This window comes from Parambassis ranga, chromosome 4 (assembly GCF_900634625.1).
Source record: "Parambassis ranga chromosome 4, fParRan2.1, whole genome shotgun sequence".
In the NCBI taxonomy this organism is placed as follows: Eukaryota; Metazoa; Chordata; class Actinopteri; family Ambassidae; genus Parambassis; species Parambassis ranga.
This window is the reverse complement of record NC_041025.1, coordinates 2,983,263-3,006,497: the sequence shown is the minus strand read 5'-3', so window position 1 is coordinate 3,006,497 and position 23,235 is coordinate 2,983,263. Positions and strand designations below refer to the sequence as shown.

Genomic DNA, 23,235 nt, shown 5'->3' with positions numbered 1-23,235 from the left:
CACTTATTGTCTGAAGTAACAGCTCTTGTCGAGTGACTGCTATTGTTGAGGTCAAGGTACTTCACGCATGTTCTCGCACTTTGTATAAGTATAAAGGTGATGCTACATTTCAACAAGCTCAAACTTTGGTCAAAGCGAATCTTCAGAAGCAAACTACAGAGATGTTAAAGTGAAAAGCAATACAGCGCGGTGTGGAGCAATACCACATGTTCCTTGAGAAACAAACAAAAAAGACTTTCAAAGCGAATGCAGATAAGAGAACTGTGGGCCTTGAGGGATTTGCCTTGACTCATAAACAGTATATCAGAGCCTGCGTTGATGACAAAAGAGGTGCAGAGATGTCTTTAGAACTGCACAGTTGCCTAAAAGAAATGCTACCTTTTACAATAAGCATAGCATAGATTTTTAATCACAAATTCCCAATATATGCAGTCAGTCACAGTCTAACACAATGCCCATGGAAGGGTTTCTGTCAGTGAGTGCATGGTATGTGTTTGTAATGTGTTTGTAAACCTCCTTTTCAGGTCCAACAGTATAGATGTAATAGATCACAAAGTAAAAACCTCAGAGCAGAACCAAGCAGCAATCAATTGCACCTCAAGCATGTGGAAAAAAATGTATTAGAGTGAAAGATATTACTCCATCATGCTTGCGGATGGCAATACAGAGATTTACACACAACCGTGCTGAAGCCTCACTACTCTAAACATGTGCTCACGCAACCAAACAGCACACAATTTCCACAAACTACACAGTAAAGAGCCACATTTGTTTTAAGCAGACACTTTTTTTAAAGGTCTAACAGATCTTAATTCAAATAACGTATGTATGCTACTTGTTTTTTTCCAGCAGTGCGTCACCATTTCTGTCCCAATGCTCTGCTCTAGAATAAATGCTGTTGACATTTCTTGTAGATTATAAAGATTAGACTCCTATATTGTTAAACACAGCAGTGCAAGGATGCCCACACACGGTGAAGAGATGGTTATATTGGGACTTGTCCTTGTTGTCACTACTTATTAAAACTCTGCTTATTCAGGTGGCCAAGAATCAATTAATTATCACTTAGTAGTCATTAATTTTACACAAACACTCCTCTAAGAAGGAAAACAATCATCGCTGTTAAGGCTTCATTAGCTAACTACTTTTCTAAGACACTGTTTAAGTTAAAAATGATGAGTCTAATGCATGAAGACCCTGTCAATTGCTACATTAATTATGTCGATTTGATGAGGCGAGGTGAAAAATGATGACAAAGACAGACATTCCTTTTCCCTAGATGGCTGCAGAGGCCTAATCAGCCAACAACAGGCAGATGTATAACACAACTTGGAATGAAAAAAAAACAACCAACCTTCTCTAATCCCATCAGTCCTCCTGTACTTTCTTGTGTTTTATATCATATTTCCCACTGATTCTTTCCCATGGCTGTACACTTTAGTTGTTGACATTTTACTTCTTTCTGTATTAAACCCTAAAGTTGTTTATTCAAGACCAAAGACCAAAGTCTTAACTTTGAGTCATTTCAAGTCCTTTTAACAACAGAGTAATGATATACTGAATTTAAATAATCGTGTATACTTTTTGAATTTGTCACAAATTTGATAAAACAAGGACGAATGAAGTCACAAAATGAGAAACACTGTGTAAAACGCAAAGGTGTGCTGACATTTAATTTCTATAGCACAATAATGAGTACCACAATATCAAGTTTAGTCTGTTATTTCAGGGCCCTGTTCTACAATGCATTTGTAACAGAGCAAAGGTTTGTCAGTCATTTGTACATGATAAGGCTGTAATATGAAAACTCACTGTGACATCTGTACAAGATCTAAGATAGAAAACAGTCAGTAAATCACTTACAATCATGCATAAAATGAATGAGTAAAAATTATTATTATAACAGTGAGTTAATTTTATTGTATACTGCTCATAAATTTAGACTGAATGCATGGATGCTTTGGCTAGAGACTGTACAGACAGTAGTCTGTATCCTCTGCATGCATCTGTCTGTGTGTCTACACGCAGCAAGATGTACCTTGTTTCCATCTGGCAGTAACATGTTAATTGGATGGCACACACAGCACATCCTTGACGCATTGTGAATATAAGCTGTAGCGATAAGCTAAAGTTAGCTGAGCATTAGCTTGCCAGCTCTAATTACCGTTCTTTGAAAAGTCAAATCCGTCTCGGTGTGTAATCTTCAACCAACATTTTACAATCATTTTTGCAAAAAAAGCACATTGTTGTTTGAGGATCCATAGCTCCTGGATTCATTTGACTGACTGCTGTGCTGACAGCTCACACACACACACAGGTAGACCTATATAGACGCGTGTGAGAGAGCAGCAAAGCACTGCGCTGAATGAAGGCGGTTACTCCACGAGAACAAAGAAACATGTTCCAGTGTGTGCGCTGCAGTGGCAGGCTGGGAAACAAACTTTGTTCACTTTTTCACATTCAGGTTTTGAGTAAAATATCAAGTCTTTTTAAGTCATAAGGCCCAAGTCTAAGTGAAGTTATAAGTCACTGGCATTCAAGTACATGTCGAGTCATGTGACTGAGTCCACTCCACACCTCTGTTTTTTTTTTTTTTTTTTTTCTCTCCAAAACAGGAAGAAAGGCTGCTGTGGTAGATTTAAACCTTAGTTGAAGTAAAGGAAAAACATGGATATATACAAAGACCCTTTGGACAGTTGGTTGCATTCGCAGAAAGTGATAGCAGGAATGTGACTACTGCTCTCATTAACTGTCCATGCTAACGAGTGGGGCTGCTGTGGCTCAGGTGGAGGAGTGGGTTGTCCTCTAATTGCAGGGTGACAGTTTAACAACCAGCTACTTGTCACCACACGAAGACCCACAAGTTGCTCCTGACGGATGGCGAATGCCTTTGCACAGCAACAGATGGTGTGTTTGCACACATGGGAAAAGGAGAAACTACAAAAAAATAGAAAAAACAAAAACAAAAAACAATAACCCTATCCCAATTGTCAGCTGGCAAAGGGTGGGGTTAACCCCTTGCCAGGTTGCCTTTCTATCACGGGGTTACTAACATTTATTCCCTTAACCTTTTTAAATGCAGCCAAACGCTTTTGTTTCCTAAATCTTCTCACGCAGTGACTGAAATTCAAAGTAAGGTGAAAAAATAGTCAATGGTGGATGGTGGGTGAAGTAGCGTTTTAGGGAGGACAGTAGAAACCTTTTCTATCCCCTGCAGATGGGAGGTGATTACAATAAAGAAAGGAAAAAAAGTAGCAGGTAATTTGGCTTCTTTTGACTGCAGGCAATCCTTTGGTATTTTCTAAGAGCATTAGACCGAAGCAGGGAGGAGAACGGATAAAGAAGGTAAAGGGTGTAGGCTCAGACTAATTGCCTAAGCGGTAGATCAATATCTGAGCTAAGAAGGAAAGACCTGCAGCTCAGTGACGAGACAGCCAATAGGTCCCTGGAGTTCAAATGTTGCCCTGGGTTCAGGTTTGTCATTCTTACTGAAGCAATGAATGAAGAGGAAATGTGGTAGATATCCATGATCAGGTGTTGTCGATAAATGCAATCAAACATCTCAGACTGGAAATAATGACGTGAAAGTAAGTAAAGATTACAAACTATGTTCTGATCCGACACCGCACAGGTTCTACTTTTAGGTTTAGGTTAATAAAAATGATCTTGGTTTAACATCCTTCTTCCTCCTGCCAGTAACTGCCTGACTGATTTACACACAAAGTACTATCTCCCTGACTCTGCTGTTTCAGCCCTCCTTTACCTGCTCACACACATTAAGTGTGCACATTTTACACCTGCCACACTTTTGTTTATTGAATAGCAGAGTGCAGTAAAACTACACATTGCAATTCTCATGGGACAAAGTGTGTGTGTGTGTGTGGGACAGATATCAAAGTGCCGTTAAGTGAAATAGTGCATGCATGCGGCCTCGCTTTTGCATTTCTCTGGTTTGATTTAAAAGGCATTCACTTCAAAGCAACACCTAGGTGTTCATACAAACAGTTAATTAGAAATTTACAGATGCACATCATTATCATAACAGAGGGCTCTTTGTGCAATCCCCATTGACCATGACAATTAAAGTCACAACTGACTGTATGTGTATAATTTTTACAGCAATTTACACAGCCTACTTTCAGAGTCAGGAAAATACTAAAAATGCTTATCTCCAGTTCTTTTACAGTGTCCCTCCATTGTGCAATCTAAATGAGGAGTAACATGTGGTGTGTGTGGGCTGATCCGTCCTCAGAAATGCACAAATTATACTCCAAAGCAAGCATAGCATGGAGCAGTTTTTGTACTGTGCAGTTATGATTTCGAGCAGTGTGGACTCCTCACAAAGAAATCAGATAGCAATTGTCAACCGCAACATACAGCGAGCATCATTATTTCCGTTTTTGTGTATTGACAATTATTCTTGTCAGAGGCTGGTGCTCAGCAATATAACGTGCCATCTGGAAAGCTACATTTCCAGTCTATATAGGGCAGGTCAGACTCTGTGCCCGACTTAAACGAAAAAAAAAAAAGAATGAAATCTCTGTAAAACCGGCTGCTCTGAAAGTCTCCCTCTGCTGAGGATATGGCTGGACGACGGTGGTGGTGGCGGCAGCAGCAGGGTGGCATGGGAGGTGTCCCTGCAGACTAATTGCCTAGAGCATGGCAGGGTGATAAAGCGACAGGCCCGAACAGAGTGGCGGCCACGGCAGTGAAAAGACCCTGCTCATAGCAACATCATAAAAGCTAATTACCGTCATACAAAGAGACGCCCCTACCATTGTGCCAATCCGAAAGGAGCAGAGAGAAAAACACGGAGTGAGAGAGGCAGAGACGAATAAGTGAAAGGACCTCCAGCAATAAAGACTTAACCAGTAACAATTAGTCTCCAGTGCCGCTAATGAGAAAGCTGAGATAAAACGTGGGGCTAAATTTAAACGTAAGGGGTTCCATAGCGCCTCTCCAGGGTTCAATGCACTGAGTCCTCCCAGCTTCAAAGGTAAGCTAGAGAGGGAAAGGCGGGGGCACGGATACCTCTCCTGTGTGGGTAATAAAGTCTTAAGCCTCGGTGGCCGGTGGCTCCGGAATGAGCTACCTGCTGCAGGGTTGAAGGGGGGTCCCCAGGGAGGCAGGCAGGAATGTGGTTAAATAGGCAAAACAAATGCCTAGCGGATCAGTTACATATAGCAGCACCCTGCAGATACCCTGCTGTACCATAGCGTAAAATACAGGCCCTGTTTTCATTGGCCTTCAAATAATTCCAAGCAACAAGACAGCTAGGTGCAACCTGCTTAGAAAGAGCCAAGCACTGAAACTGTTTTCTGTTTTGAAGTACTGCTGATTGGAGCCGACAGCGTCTGATTTTCCAAGCTAAACCAAAGAGCATATTTATAGAGATCCCACTTGGACTAATCCACAATTACATATTTAGTGTCATTGAGTGAAGCAGCAGTGTTCAGCGGGTACACATGAAGAACACAGCCTTCTCTGGTCCTGTAGCACCAATTCGATTTTTCTGTCATTCTTTTCCTCAGCTAAGCATAACTTTGGAACACAAACCCATTTATCACCTTACCCAGTGTTAGACATGTTACTTTAATAAAGCAACAAGTTATAGTTATGTCTTCCAAAAAGCAACTGAATTACATAATTCTTAAAGTACCAATCAGGGAAAGTAGGAAACTATTGCGTTACTCTTAACAAATGTTCAAATGTGTTAAAAATAAATCACTGTACACTAATCTACACTGTTTACATGTTGCTATGAGATGAAGTGAGACAAGGCTGCTATCAGATTCGGTGCATTATATGATCATTACAGGAACAATAAAACAATGGATGTTTTAGAACTTTAGATAACAACAGTGTGTTGTCCTCAACATACCTACATAAACATACAGTCTCTGTTTAGTTCTGTCTGTCACAGGACTTTGAGGAGCAGAAAAATCAGCTGGATCTGCTTGGATGTGTTGCCTTCTTCACCTTTGTTAGCAGAGTTATCACCTGGGTTTGGGCTGCTATCAACAGTGTCTAATTTGTTGAAGCTGTGATGATGAGAGGTCTTCATGAGATTTGAATTGCTTGGAACTGACGTGGAAACACATGCTGTTTCTGGACAAACTTTTTATCTTAATTAGGGAAAAGTATATTTGTTGTACCTTCAGTTTATAAAAAAGAAACTACCTTTGGATGCTCTGGACTCGCCATAGCAGCATGGGTGACTTCGTACCTGTATGTGGTTGTCTGAACACCTGACCCACTGTGATTGGTTTATAGAGGTATATAGAAGCCCTCTGAAAGTATACCCGTGTCCAGCAGTGAGCAAGCAGATTCTTTGATAGTGACATCCTGGAGAGACGGAAAGAAGCAGCAATTCCAGCAGGCCCTGGCTGTAATGAGGGGGCAATGAGGTTTGAAGCTGCTCATTACCAATACCTTAGAGCTGCATGGAAGCCAGCCTGACAGCCGCCAAGGCAGGGAGGGTCCCTGGGAAGACCACCACAGGTGGTAGAAACACTGGAAAGAACAAATGGAGGCCAGGAATAGATATCACCTCCAGGCTTTTAACTGACAGTAGCTTTTCTTCAACATCAGTTCCTGTATTTTTTTTTTTTTTGGCCTGAAGCTAATGGTTGGTTGAAATGAAAAAGAAAAAAAACAGAGAAGCAGCGTTTAGACCACTAATGAAATGCTCTTAAAAATAATTAGGCCATAATGAGATTCTTAAAGCCTTTGCTGTCACTATATGTTTAAATGTGGCACTTTATTGAGTGCGAACGCTGAAAGGATGGTGAGCCCCCCCGCAGCTTGAGCAGATTTTCGAGGCGGGAAGCCCTAAAACTAAAACTTGTGGAACATCACAAACTACTTTTAAACTCAGACTAATGAAACTCTGCAAGGTTAACAGTGACCTGCACAGTATATTTAACGTGAGGGAGGACTTCTACCGCAGAAAATTAATTTAGCAAAATATTACTGGACAACTGACTGGATGTATAAAACAACACAGGATTTAATTACGAGTTTTACAAACCGTTTTGATGGTGCCAAGGTCTCACATCATGGTTTTATTGAGTTCATTAGACTTACTGTATAGCTCTATCTACCCATATATTTTTAGTTTTTACTGTTATCTTCACGGGTGATATTACATCAAGCCTTGCACCCTAAAACACAACAGCCCCAACTTTCCTCGCCAACTTGTTTTTCGAACAATACTAAAGATAGCGACAGAGAGGTGCAGCTTGTCAGACGTTTTAAAAAAGGAACCAATTATTAATGAGACAAAACAAAAACATATTTCACCTCTTCACATTCTAAAATAGATCACTTTGTTAAAGAGAGCCATGTGAGACAGTAAAAAATGCTAACATCCAGGCAACAACTTTTTGTGTACTGCTCCTGTAGGAAGAGTCTACAAAGTCTACAAACACCTATGAAACTACAGGGACAGCTGGAGACTCCCATCTTTGCTCCAGGCTGAAAAACACATAATACCTGCTGCTAAACCCCTTCCACTGCAGTCTGAACTACTGACAACTGTGCTATGTTGTTGTTGTTTGTATATGTTTGTATATGTACCAACTTTCTTGCATTCAGTCTGTTGTTAGAACTCTCGGACTACTGATTTTTAGTGTTCTAAGTTTTTGGTGATACCTGGCTGGTTCTGGTCTGGCTCTGGTCTGGCACTGGTCTGGCTCTGTTTGCATGTCATCTGTCTACTCTATGTACTGATTGTATGTCACCAAACGTTGCTCTATTTTTAACCAAATACTGCTACTGCCTACACTGGACAAGTTCCAGTGACCGTTCAAACCTTTACGTATTGAATCTTGCAAAATAAAAAAAATGAAAAACTGATCAGCTGTTTAGATCTATATCTTAACTTGTTTATCTCATATTGTCTTCTTCTTTCATTTCTGCCCTAAATTTCTGACTAGACCTGAGGTCATTAACAATTGTCAAACACCTTACCCACACCGCCTACACACATTAACAGATATTTCCCTGTACCACAGGAGTGACGTTGCCACATCCGCAAACCACTGGGCTAATTGACTCTTGACTGAAAAATCACAGAATGAGATCTAACTAATTACCTGAGTGTGCAGTGATATTAAAGACAACTAGAACGCACACACACAGAGGTTCCACTGATATTTGTATTCAGAGTCATGAGAAGCTGGAGAGGTTGGGTGTAGCGACGGAGCGAGGCTGTCTGACATTCCACAACTTCTTAATTAACCATCACAGTACTGGTACGCATTGCTGACAGAGAGACAGGCCCTAAAGAGAAGCAACCAGGTGTGTGTGACCTGACTGAAAAATAATTGCCATCTTAGCTGTGTATTCACAGCTAAGAGTTTCATCACAAGTTTTGTTATCCTTTTATTTCCCTACATTTAATGGCATGATAAAAGCAGACATTTTCATTTACCAACCGTTCAGAGAAGCCTACAATACCCACCTGCACTACTACTGCTACTGTTAGCTTAGCTTAGCTAATGGAGTTCAGTCTATCCAATATAATGGTAGGGGAGACACTGTGATTACAGCATCTGAATTAACAGCTACTGTCAGGGCTTTTAGGCTGCAGGAGCCCTGACAGTAGGAATACCAGTAACACATTTTTATTTTTGCTTAACACTTCATGTTAAAACTGTGGACTAAATGTCTTTGTTAAACAGGAAGCATAGCCATCTCTAAAATGATGACATGTTTCTGACAATGTGTGAAGGAGCAAAAGACAAAGGGGGCAGGAGTCAACCATCTTCGCCTCAACACATCTATCCTTTACTGTGTCAGACCAAATATGGTAACAACGTCTCAGCTCACTTCCTACTTAGTCACACAGGCAAGTCAGCTAACACAAAACCCAGACCAATGCAAACGCATTTGTGTATATGTACTCTGCCTGGAGACATGCATGCATCCGTTTATAACCAGACTCCCCGAGGCTACGCTGCCCCCGACCAAGAGCCTTCACACAAGGGTGGTTTCCCTAGTCTGGCCCCCGTGAGAGCATGCATGACAGGGGGGGGCTACACAAGTCTGTGTGTATATATAAGTGTGTGTGTGTGTGTGTGTGTGTGTGTGTGTGTGTAGCAGATGGCGACAGCCTCTCAGGGTGCCTGTGCTTTAGCCATGCTGTTATCCCTGTGGATGAGAGTGAAGAGGAGTCTTTTCTTTGCTGCCTCTGACTAGAGTCTTCATATGAGTGCCTGGAACAAATGGATTAGAGAATAGTACCATCTGAGGCAGTAGCATGGCACCTCACTGCTGTGCCACACTGGACTCATCTCACGGTAATTCAAAGGAATCAGAGCTGTGAGAAAGCAACAGCTCACTATGGCTATATTAGGTCTTTACTGAACAAGAAGCCTGCCTCCACATATGGATGTTCTTGGTAGCTATATTGGCAGGAATAGAAAAGAAGGTTTATTAGCTCAGAATATTATGGACATTTTTTTAGTTATAAATATGCATTAGCGTATATATGTACAATGTTAAAGTACATCTGCATAATTTAAGATATATATGTGAACCCCTTTAATCACAAGCTGGCAAACATAATCAAACGATTAAAAGCTCATCGCAACCACTCTATTCTGCCTGTCTTAATCAAAAATACACACAAAATATATAGACTGCATCATCAACACCAACAACAAAAAAACTGCACTCCTTTGTGCAACTAAGAAACAAAGATGGATACACTTTGTGTGCCACATGGCAAAAATTCAACGTTTCTGCCTGATATGCAGGCTTAACAAGCAAAATTATAAATTATAAATTAGTTAATGCAATGCAAAGTTAACAATCTACAGCAGCCAGAAATCCAATTTTTCTGATTTTGTAAATTAATCTTAATTCATTATAATTTTTTTAAGCAAACATGTGGCTTTCTAACTATTATAGTGTACAAAGACAGGTTTCATTTCTCTGTGCTTGTAGGTATGATTTCCAGTTTATGGTTTGAAGAAACACAAACTGATAAATGAGACGGGAGCAAAGAAGTTGTAGGGGTTAATAAACAACAACAACATTTCTATTGATCAAATTCCTATGTAAAAAGGTAAATGTTTGTATCTCAAATATCATCCACATTAAACAGTACGAACAATATTAGTAGGTTTACATTATTACCCATGGAAGATGTATATTTCACTGCTTTATCTTGATCAAAACATGGCCAGGTCTCAATACACAAAACAGGACATCCATGTATGTCAGAGAGATTTAGAAAAGGAAATCTACTGTGCCATTTAAACAGCATATTCATATTCAGTTATTGATGCCATATTTTCCACTGTTGCCCTATTTTATTCTAAGCACTCTTCCTCCACCTAAAGTATGAGTGCAAAGTCAGGCCTGTGTTTATCAGGCATACATCGGCACAAAGGCATGTTTTTCAAAGACTGTTGAAAGTATGTTGTCCACTCAGGATGTCACAATACACATGCATCACACACCATGATATTTTAAAATAAGTACAATTATTGTGCATTATGTTAATTAGAGTACGATACCAACACAGAAAGGCCAAGGTGGAAGACACAACAATCAGTGTCTGACATTAAAACATGATGCATCATCAATCAGCGCACTGAAGCAAAATAACACCATACAGAAATGACTGCTATTGTGAGTGTCAGCGTTCAAACAGTCATTCGGCAAAATGAGAGGTTCTGTGGCCCCTCTGTCCACCTCTCCACCCTGTCCCTCCTCAAATCCCTCCATCTTCCGTCATCTGTCCCACCGGCAGCCTGTCCTTCTCAAGGTCCGCTCCGTCGTTAATCATCATTTCCCCTCTCAAGTTCGTTCTCACAGGAGCACACACACAAACACACACTGTGTTAATCACTCACTCCTAACACAGTGCCCTGACTATAATTATTCAAAGCTGTCTGATCTTTTATCATTGCTCTTGTTGTGTTTGGAGCAGATTGTCTCTAAAATCACTAAAAGCCCAGGCGTTGTCCATCATTACGTCTTATGGATTGAAGCGAGAGAGAGAGAGAGAGAGAATCATAAAGGAACATTTAATGCACTGACTTGCACAAAAGAAGTGAGAGACAGAATAGTTTGATCTATAACATCAAAAAACAAAACAAAAAAACAAATGGGTATTAAATATGCCTTTTCTACATTTTAGAAAAACACTACTTGAGTATGTTATTTGTTACATAATCATGTTTGTATATCCAGACAAGGCTTTGGGCCCAATTGTGGCTAATGTGCCACTAACACTTGATTGCATTGAATTGTGTTGCTAAGATTGTGCTGCACTGTGCTCTGTACTGCACAATAGACCTGATGAACATTCTTCCCAGGGTTGGTAATTCTGGAAAGTTAAGAAGGTTTAAAAGTGGCATCTCCTCATGGCTCAGTCCAAACCCAACCCCGCACCTTAGGGAAACTCAAAGCTATGCCCCCCCCAGACGTGCACGAGCACAGCCTCATCAACATAATATTCAACAATAGCTCATATCAAGCAATTTCCCCCTGGGATTAATACAGTGTTTCTGATTCTGATCCTGATGTCCCATTGTGTAGTAATAAAACACCTCATCCTGTCATAAGGATTGATTAAAAACGAATGTGACTACTGTTAGTACCCACAGCGGTCAAGGCAGATTGTTAGCATGACCCAGTTATACACCTACCATATAATTAGATATTACAATATGCACATAGGAAGGTATAACTTGACATACTTGGAGAGATAACAGCATTCTCCCAGCCACATGGATGAAATCATCTTTTTTCACAATGTCCATTTTAGCAGAGAGTCTATGGCCACATAGTCATCCAATAACTGGATAACCAACCTTGATTTCTGGGGTAGGTATCTGCTGAAAAGTGTGAAGATGTGTTGTGTAAAGAGGGCCTTGTCACTGTCAAAACTTTGTTCCATTGTTTGAACAGAACAACAGTTCGATAACGCACTCAAACACGTACTGTATACACAATGATTCTGGTCAATGAGTGGCAGTACAGGCATCAGATGTCTGTGAGTCAGAATGCACAACCAAGTGAAGAATTTCATCACTTCAAGGCTGCTTCTCAACTCAAGGAAGAAGTCTATGCTGACAGTTTAAAAAGGAAACGGTATTTCAGCTGAGTTCTACCTTAACTCTTCAAATACTCTCTTTCATGTTTGACATCCCCTTTGGAAAGCTCAGACAAGGCTTCAGCCAGTTGATGGGCTTTGATATGCTGATATCAGGTTGTATGAATATCAGGTAAAGACATCTTTGACTTTTCCTCCATGGGACAGAGCGTGCCGCTCTCTCTGTCATCCTTGGTTTCTGGTTATTTTCAGATGAGAACCATTCTTAAGAGGCATGACATTTCATCTCTAAATTGTTTTAACTATGTTTCTAAAAGTGAATTTGAAACTTTTGTTGCTTTGAAAAAAGTCAGTAACAGAGGATTTGTAAGAAATGTACTTCAGTTGGTAAGAAAGTGGCATGGTACATGTTTGTCAGGTTTATACAAAGTGTGATCAAATCTAGAGAACTACCTTGGAATGACTTCAACTACGAGCCACCATTTCAACAAGACGAAATTCAATAACAATTTCTCCATGTCATAGGAACATCCTAAAGATACAAACCAAACGATTACCGTATTTTCCAGACTATAAGTCGCACCAGCCAAAAAATGCATGGCACCAGCGGGCCAGCGTAAATCACTACGTTTTTAGCGTAACTTTGCCTCTTGAATTCTTTTTAACTTAAGTGGTGAGGCTGCAGGGCATTGAGAGTGAGACACACGCTTCTGTAAAAGGCAGACTACTGTGCACTATAGCTGTCCAGAATTAGCAACCTGTCGGCCTATCGGCTCAGCTGCAAGCACACGTTCCATGAACGTGCGCATCACCTATGCTCGGAATGCAAAGTGTGGACAAGCTGGAGGTGGAAGAGAACCGTCAGGAGAGGGACAGAACAGCTACCATTATGTTTGTAATGGGACATCAGGACACAAGGCTAACTAACTGTATATTTTTTTCACAGATAAGACGCACCTGGGTACAAGTCGCATACCCAGACAAAGGATGAAAAAAAGTGTGACTTATAGTCTTGAAAATACGGTATGTAGGCCCTCCTTTGGTCATGACATGCATGTAAAATCTGGTATCTGGGATAATAGCCATGGAAATGGTTGGAAAACTGGCAGATAGATGTTTTGCTATATTAAAAGAGGTCAATTTTGTATCAAAAATAACAAGCTTTACTAAGTAGGAATTAAACTGCAGTTGAAACAAAATAAAACATGAAGTCTACCACCCTTAGCTATGCAGAGAGTTGGAGCACTCAAGGCCTCAAGACCAAATCTGGTCTATAGCCAAACCGGTGCCCACAGGCTTATTCTGCTTTGAACTAGGGGTATTGTGTCTTTATCCATTCATGTATTCCTTATTTGGTCAGTCTTCCTATCCCTGGCTGTAGTACCTACCTCATCCTATTGACTGTGCCAAAACACCCACAGACCCCTCCAAATAGACCTTTTGCATCCAACATCCAATGCCTCTATTTAGACAAGCACCACATTGATTTAAATAACCCATTTCCTATGATTCCACCACATCGACATTCAGACCAAACCAAACATGATGCTCTGGCTCTGAAAACAAAAGCTTCTTGGCATATAACTAAAAGCACCTGCTCAGTTCATTTATTCATTTCTAAAAAAGCCAAACCCTTCTGTCTCACCTCACGAAGCACAAAACAAATGATTCAACCAAATTCTTTTTCAGTCTGTTTCAATTAATCCTACTTAGTCCCACTTGTTTCTCTTTGAGTTCTTCTAAGAATTGTTCTTAATTGCTCCCTACATCAGCCTTCCGTTTCCTATTTCAACATCTTCCGCCCTTTAATGAGTCCAAATCAGAAATGTGTGGTTACAAGAGAGGCTGATCAATGGCTGTGAGTTTGAGACTTTAGACAGAGCAGAAAGGAGAGGAAGAGCCGCTGCTGCTGCTGCGCTGCTGTGCTGCCACTCACATGCTTGGAACAAGAACAAGGACGTGAATTATGATCTTTGTCATCAGAAAATGATGATCATATGATATGCATCATATGTTAAATGAATTCATGGGATGTATCAATTTAATGGCGCACTCATTTCAGGAAAGTAATGACATGGAGACAATAAAATTGCTAAAAATTCGTATACGATAGTCATTTTTCACTTGACGTTTTGTCCTGTTATCTGTGCATTTCCTGGATTTCTGGGGTGTCTTCTACTCCAAAACATTAAAAGTGCATTATTTAAATTAAATAAAGTGCATTATATCCATATGAAATGACTAAATGACAGTACTGTAACAGGTGATTTCCTGTTGCCATCTCCACTAGCTGTACAATTCTCTTTGAAGCTGTGTCGTCATGTTCCATATAGTGTATTATGTTCTACTGTGAAAGAGTGCCATGCAGTGGCTGTGCTGAACAGGATGTGGCCTATTTTCTGTTTGTGAGGAGACAGAGAGAAGTAGGATTTCTAGCCAGATCCCATGTGACAGGCAGACATGACAGTGAGCCCAGCTGTGCTGCAGGGGGACACATTTTCTCTCACTTCTCGTGTCTATTTTTCTTTTTTTTTTTTTCCATCTACTCTGCCTCTCATTTTTATTTTTCTAACTCTTCTGAGTCTCGACCCATCTTCTGTTGCAAATAAAGACATCCTGCTGGGTTGTATTGTTCCATTAATGCTATGCCATTATGTTGGATAAACGAATTGTAGTTGCAGTTTAAGCTGGGAATCTATCAATTTCAGCAAGTCAATTGAGAGCTATGTTACGGTCACCTCTGGTCACTGAGTATCGGTGGTGAGGTTTTGGCACAGTATGGGCTGATGTGTCATGCCAGAGATCCTCAGGCTTCATTCTTCCTCACGTCAATGCCGCTGCATGCATTTTTCTGCAGTCGGTGTAATTTTATGTCGACTCTGCTCTGCTATGACTTTTATTGAACACACAACATAGCAAAAATGTGAGTGCAAGCCCGACATGTTCAATTGCTCTATGAGGACTCAATAAGTGTTTGGAAATGTATTTGCCGTGACCTTTCACCACATCTCAGCCTTTGAATACACCTTTTAGTGATTTTATTACAAACTTTAAGGAGCACTTAAGTGTTATTTTCTGTGGAAGTATTTAACTAGTTATGCAAAAATATGGCAAGCAGTGCACACATATGCAAAAGAAAACTCAAGTTGCTCTGAAGGCTTATAGCCAAAAAAGACTCACATTTAAAGGTATAACGTGTAATTATGCGTCCCTTTCTAGGAAGGGGTCACTGTTGTTTATGTTAAATAGACTGGAAACTACTTTCATAATGTGTTGTTCTATGATTATGCGTTTCTGTTTAATGACTCAAAGGGTAACTTAATCAGTGTAAAAGCAGAGTAAGGAACAGTTTTGCATATCAAACTACGAGTTTTGTATTGTCACACAATGTGGAAACTCAACTTACAGAGTGGAAGAAGAAAACAGAGCTGCAAGAAACAAGAGAGATAGAGTCAAACTAAATGGAAATTCAAAACTCTGTTACTGAGACTCATTTAGGTGAAAAGAGTGACCGACTCTAAACTCGGATGTATAGGCTGGCATTAGGTTCAAATCCTTCCCTGGAGAAAACTGCAGGATTGTTGCCTGGCTAGGGTTTGTTTGTAGCTTTCAGCTGAGCATAGATACTCCTCACATCAGGGAACACAGAGGAATGTAGCCTTGGGCTGGCTACACACTAGAGGATTTTTTTTTTTTTAAATCTGTTTGGCCCTACTGCAACATGTCTTGCATGAGACATTGTGTTGCTATAATTCCACGAGTGGGTCTTGTTTTTAGTTTTTTCATTCAGCCCTAATCAGGGCCTGAGCACCGAGAATTGGAGCGAAGCCCTTTTGGAATCCTTGGGATTATCATTCTTCCTTCCCCCCAAATGACTGCATTTTTTAGAGGCCCGGAACATGCTCAAAAACTCACTAAATATGGTACGCATTATGCATATACGAGTTTCGAAACGCACATGGAAAAAAACGACTTTATCTTTTTTTTTTTAGTGCCCACACAACGCGTAGAGCCTCTGGCCGGGTCATGAAAATTGGTGCACACGTGTCACCCCAAGATGCACAAACATGTCGTCTCTTTGATCCACCCTCCAAATCCAATAGTACGTCTGCCATTTTGAATTTTGTTTTGCGATTTCTGACCCTCCTACAAAACTTCAGACATCCAACATACTTCATCCAACTGATCTGAACTTCAGTGGTTCCATTCCAAAAACAGAAAGTTGCCTTTGGCAGAGCGCCACCTACAGGCTACATGAATTTTTTTAGCCTACTTTTGCCCAGTAGTGTGACATGCTTCATCTAATTGACTTAAAATGTATTGTGTCACTGTAAAAACTGACAGCCCCTTTAAGTTATATGGACTTACATTGTCTCTTTAACTCTACTTAGTAGAATTAGTTTTGGACACTGAACGTTTCTAAGACAATAAGGAGCACACAATCAAGATTCAGTACTGAAGTGTTATGATATAAACGGGGCATGGCTTCAAAATGTGACACTTCCACACAAAAAAGGAAGTTGCTATAACTTATGTGTTTACTGGACCACCAACTGGCTACACAAAATGTTTTGATGTCATAACTTCTTAAATCTGCCACTCTGTTTAGTTTTGTTTGGGATTATGAAAATCAGTACACAAGTGAAGTGTGTACCCAATTTTTGACCGTCCTACAAAACTTTTCACATCGTCACACAATAGCCACATTCCAAAACTCTTTCAAAAGTATGACAGATTGTTGATTTTGCTGTACCACCCACATACTTCATCCAATGTGGGCAAAACTTCACTGTAATGATGAGCTTCCAAGTCTGAACAAATTGTTATGCTACTGTTACAGTCATAGCACCTGCTGAATGCACATACTGAAAGCAGGAAATTTATCTTCCCCTGACTTCATCTTTATAATTACCCACATTCTTTAACATATTAAACACATGCTGCCGGCAGTAATGGTTATTAATAGTGGTGATAGTTATTTCTTTTAATATTCTCCCCTTCTCCTCCCTCAAGTATGTCATGGTTATTTTCTCCATGTCCACTCATTATCTCAATCTCTTTACTAATCAACACCATCCATTGTCTGTCGTCTATTTTAGCACATGATGACAGGCCCAGAATTGCCGACAGACAGCTGTCTGTCCATCAGCAGCTTTTCTCCTCCTGATGCCATACCATCACAGAACAACCTTGAGGCTCTTAGAATGGAGTGTCATCTTTTTCGACAATGAGTAAAAACTCGATGTTGGATTTTTGAACGACCTGAGTGCCTGAGCTTTGGGCCCTTGGCTTTATTACACTGGTGTAGCATGCACATGGCCTTGTCACTACTCTTGGAAAATGGATAAATAAAGATAACAAGAAGTACCTGTACAAGAGACTGAGTTTTATACCTCTAAGGTTTAACTCGGTGTGTTTTTCTAGGTTCAAAGCCAAGATCTAGCCTGAGCTTCATTTTAATCATAAACAAGTGCAAAGCAGAAGGCGTAGGGTGCATACACTCTGTGAGTGTCCCCGCATGCACCAGTTAATAAGGTTCATGTATGTGAAGCGTACCAAGCGCAGACATGAATGAGGTAGATGGTGGGTAATTACTACACAATCACAGTGACATTGCTGGTCATAATCAGGGGGAATGGATGGCAAATCTCCTCAAACAGTGATGCTTTTAAATCCATAATAATAATATGCTGTGTTAGTACATTCTGCTCTCCAAGTGCCTGTTTTACCCACAATAAACTTTCATTTCTAAATCTAAAAGCATGTAATGGATGGATTGAGTTTAAATCAACATTCATCCCTGTAATTTTTAATCACTTCTCCATAAATAACCAAATTCCCAGTACAGTTCTTTTGCAGCCTTTCCATGGGGCCACAAGTGGTGGGAGTTCATTATTTGTCTCTTGCTCACCGCTGATCTCTTCATGGCTGTTTTGCCACCCCTAGCCCTCTTCCTCACTCTCAGTGGAGTTAACGTGTTTGCCAATAGTCTGCACCTCCGCCTACGCCAAACCCCTCCACGCTACCACGTGTTATCCATCACCTTTTACCTGTCAGAATGGAACCACACACACACACATAAAGCACACCAACTCTCACTCATAAGCGTCTGTGTGGGCTTTCCAAACACAGTAGCTTAATGGTCAAATGGGCTTTAAATGAAAAATTTAAAAAAAAGCAGTCCAGTCAAAGAGTCACTGAACAAGCAGGAACAGAAGGCACACACACACACACACAGCCTATTTGTCTGGCTGCCAATATACTTAATGAAAGAAGTGATGAGTTATTGACAGCTGTTGTGTATCTAAAGCTGCTGAGGTGTCTATTGCTGTCTCCTGTGTGCTGACACTGACACACACACACACACACACACACGGCCTTGGAATTTAGATCTAATGTCCAATACAGCAGTCCAAGCAAAACTGGTGTCTCTCGCTTTGTGTGATTGGTAATGAGTGAATATTGAGTACATCATCTTTAAGCACATGAACATAATTTATCTTTGAGTGAGCGTGTGTGTGTGTGCGTGTACACCTGCATACACGCTTTGAAACTTCAACAAAGAACAATATGAGTTTAAATATGTTATGTGTGTAGTAGTATGTGTTGTAACGAGACACTGACCCAATGCAATATTGAGGCTAATTACTAGATTTACAAATAATGTATATAGACAATTAAATCCTACACACACACACACACAGAGTTATATAAGAGCCCATGAAGGATTTATGATTTACTCCACAAACCCCTGAAAAGGCACATAAAATTAACAAACATATCCCCTTCTGTGATCCTCTTCCCTCCCCCTCTCATCCTCCTCCTCCTCCTCCCCTCGTTTGGTGTGAAATTAAACATTAAAGCCCAGCAGCACATGAGTCAAGGTGCTTAATGATGTCGACTTCCTAATAAATTTCTCTGGAGAAAAAGATAAGTACAGAGAGACAGTTTTAGGGACGGAGAGGAGGCAAATTCAAAGTGTATTATAATTTTACAAAAGGGTTAAAAACTTGAATCACAGAGTGACTCTCAGAGGCAGTGGGTCACAGAAGAGAGAACAGCATTCTGGCTGAACCGCACAGCAAAACCCATGTTTGGATATAACAACGCTGAATGGTGCCCCTTTCTTTGACAAAGCTGCTGTACTCAGCATGTGAGTCGGTTTATGGAAGTCACATAAACTGCAACAACAGCTGATGATAAAACTTTTTTTTTTCTAAAAGTATGTCAGCACTTAGTAAAAATGGGGTTTTATTTATAATAGATATAATAGATTAAAACTAACATATAACATGTAATGTCTATTTTCTCTATGTATTGGCCTCATGTAATGTGGTGCTGCAATATAATGCAATAGGCTACAGTAAACCAATTATTGCTGGGATACTATCAGAAATCCTCAGCACTATTAAGAGCCAATGGAATAGGATCATACTTCCCTCAGATCCTGCATAATAAGGATTTAAGATAATACTCTGAAACAATGATAACATTATGAAGCAGCTCCATTGTATTCTACTGAACTGACCTTCACCCATGCCCAGTGCCAACTATTCACACTTTAGCACGACCAGGGATTCATCTCCCTCAAACCACACATCTAGGTCGAGCAGAGTATGACATAAGGTATGTATAATTAAAAGACACACATCAACACTTCCTGTGATGGTTTCAAATTAAAAATCCAGTAAATAGAGGTGTACAGGCTTTTTATGAAGTAATCCATCCACTAGTTCACAAGTGGTTTTAAAGCTTTGTGTGAGCTACGTAAATCCATATATGGCCAAAGGAAGCGGTGATCCAAGACCGCACCCATCTGTCAGTCAAAGCATTCCACCCAGGCAGAATTTAAAAAGGTGAAAGAAATGACTACAATATAAATATATATATTGTCAAACATTGGGAAATTGACTATCATTTTTTTCTATCCTGCTTATTTCTGTTGGACAAAAGTAGGGCATTTTACAAACAAATGCCAACAACTGCAGTTCCATGAATGGCCACTGTGAGTCAATACTCCCCTTTACAGGGCTATTATTGTGAAATATTTGCAGACACACATACACGAAGAGTACAATAGGAAAACTATTGTATTATCTAAATAATTTTATGCTTTGGTTAAGAATTACAAAAGTAAAAAACACACCTATTCTAATGAATGGAAATTGTAACAAAACAAAATGACAAACCATAAAAATCAAGTTAAAAAGACATTTCTGTATACAAATGAAACAGATAGAGACCACCACAGAGAAATAAAGAGACAAGGCTGGTTCATTGGCGAACACCTTTGGAGTGAATATGACTGCAGGCCTTAAAGTGATTTATGTAGTAGTGCAACAGCAAATTACATCTAATTACTTCTCATTGTGGCAATGAGGTGTTCTGTCATTCTTCTTTATTTGTTAGTGCAGCACATAAATATTACAGATGAGACACTAGGTGGCAATTTGGAATGGAGCTACCGGTAATGACTTTTCATAGTGCCTGAGTGTGAGAAAACAGGAAATAGAGAGGGAGGAAAGATAGGGAGTGACGAGGCTGTGGTGAAGATTCACACATTTAAAAAAAAAAGTCTTAAAATTAAAAATCATGATAATCACACAGTAGGAGCTGTGATGCTGTGTGAGTGGATGCTGCTGAGCCTCCTCCGGCGAAACTAATCTGTTTTCAAAGAGCTTATTTATATGGCAATGACACTAATGAAGGACATTTTGACAGCATTACAGCTCATTTATGTGCACTCACAACTAAAGGTTTTCCTTATATGAAACCGCTTCACTGTATAGACATCAACAACATGATCACACCTGTTTAGGTATAATCAGAGATAAGATTCTACCACACAGAAAAGATGATGAAAGCCCCATAAGGCAGTGCTAACGTATGTGTATTCGCTCACAAATCATTAGGAATCTCTGTAACACCCCCCACCACTCCCTGTCTCATTACCAAGCTAAGGTGACATTTTGGCTTCTGTGTCGAGCGTCCTGCACACCATCTGGCTGAGCATCACCTCATCTATTTACTTTTCCACATACATGCAATACACTGTATGTGCACCGACACAAAACACCTCCACCAGGAATTAATGTACACCTACACACCTGTCAATCCTGCGGTTGTCTGCCTCTGAGCAGTATCCATTAGACTGGACAGAGATACAGTGAGGCCAGAAATATACATACATTACTATGGATTTAAGCTGCATGCTGGGGCTTGCAACACAGATGTCATAAGTGGCAGCTCCGTGGCAGCTTTCTGTCACCACACTGTGGAGTAAGTTTAGCAAAAGCTTCGCTGTGCCAACAAGCCCTGTAAAGGACTGCGAGGCAGTGGTAGTCCGTATGTATCTATGGGAACAATGAACCTGGGCGTGAGGCCAGCATTACTGTGCACAACCTGCTCTATTCCTCCATACCCAATTTAACATCACAGCATAATTAAAGACAGTTGGCAGTCCCTAACAACAGATTTCATACTCCCCTGCACTACGCTACAGCACTTTGGAGAAGGCTTCAGGTTCACATGTAACACAAGGCAAACACAATATACAACATGAATCCACGCACAGAAATAAATGAACAAACAGATCAAGGGGATATTCAGGCATCTCAGCCACGTTCCTCAAGACATGAAGAATTACATAGATGTATGTCGAGCAGTGGACGTCTTCCTCCTTCCTGATTGCATGAATGTACACCAGGCTCTATATTTTTGTTGCTGCATAATCAGGCATTTAACATTTTCTTAGAGTTAATTAGCTTATGGTCTCACTACCATGAGATGTGAGAACATCTGCAGTGGTTTCAGTTCTGTTTTCAGCACTAAGTACACTTCAGTGCTTCTGAGATGATGCAAAACCTGCTTCTACATGCACTTGAACCAAAAACACTAAATCATTAGCATTCACAGTAGGCCGCTAAATAATTAACTGCTTCAAAGAAGAATGTTCAGTAAAAATATTCTCCTGCCTCCAAAAGTCTCTTGTTTAAATGATAGTGGCTCTGTCGCAGCAAATGAAGCATATTTCTGTTAAAGCGGCCAATACCCTAAAAATACAAAACATTATATTCATCCACTGTAGGATATTATGAATACTTAATGTAATATTCCCTGACAATTTCACTGAAGTTGCCTCAGAAGGTGAGCGCACCAGGTAGGCTGTAATTCCATAGTTTTATAATGCTAACTTATTGCCCTTTAGTGGTATTTGGTGAAAGACTCTTAGTGAAATTTAAATAAATTAAATGACATTGAAATGAATTGTGTTTATTGGCTGTGGGGTTGTTTTGTGTTGGTTCATCCACTACTGTCACTGAGGCTGGCCATTAGCAAAGCACATTATAATTGTTACAACGGAGGAAGAAACACTAGCTTGTAGAGTGCTCATGTGACAGCTAAGAGATGTGAGCTGCACCTAAGTCTGGTACTAAGAGCTCTAATCTTTTTGCAGCAGCATCACTTGCTAAAAAGCCCCTGTGGACACAAGTTGAAGCTAATAGTAAAGTAAAGAAAAGGAGATGCAATCCTCAGATTGTAGCATACCAAGAAGGACCATGGCGCTAAAGACACCGAACTAGACCTAACACACACACACACACATTACAAGTACCAGTCCTCCAGCCATCTGGCCTCTGCAACTCTCTGAGCACAGAAGCCCTATGACACCAACTAAGTGCTTATAGAGGTTTTCAGTGGTCACTGATTAACCATACTCCCATTTGGACATCTACAAGTTTGTACAAACAGTGTATATTCTAGTCCAGGGGTGCCCAATATGACGATCGCGATCGAGTAGGACTTGCTTGCTGTCAGCTAGTTTTATCACTTAAAACACAGTAAAAATAGGGATTGTTATTTTTTTGTGTTGCCTTTATTTATCATCCATTTAGCAGCCTCTCTCTGGTTATTGATTTGATTATTTTAACCTGTTTATATATAGGCTAGTGTTCATATCTAAAATTGAAATCAATTATATGCACACATGTATATACGTGGATTAGAGTAGATAGATCATTTTGACTTGGTCATAGTAAAAAGTAGCTCGCGAGCCAAGTGGCACCCCTGTTCTCGTCACTCCTTTAATTTACTGTTTTTTTTTTAAACCTGAACACAGCAAAAAGACACTGCTGACCTTATGAATATAATGACCAAAAAGAATA

General features: G+C 40.2%; 1 protein-coding gene across 7 annotated transcripts in view; it reads right to left on the bottom strand.

The window, feature by feature from the left end:
• nlgn1 (neuroligin 1) overlaps positions 1 to 23,235 on the bottom strand; it is a 212,082-nt gene that overhangs the window by 179,492 nt on the left and 9,355 nt on the right. Inside the window, exons 3-4 of one of the 7 annotated variants that reach the window (XM_028403400.1) lie at positions 19,179 to 19,207; positions 3,728 to 3,743 (exon numbers count right to left, since the gene is read on the bottom strand). The exons of 5 other annotated variants lie outside the window; for them this stretch is intronic. In XM_028403400.1, coding sequence (XP_028259201.1) covers positions 3,728 to 3,743; positions 19,179 to 19,207 — 45 coding nt within the window. Of the gene's footprint in view, positions 1 to 65; positions 79 to 3,727; positions 3,744 to 19,178; positions 19,208 to 23,235 lie in introns of all 7 variants that reach the window. One more of the 7 variants, XM_028403399.1, reaches the window with a different exon arrangement.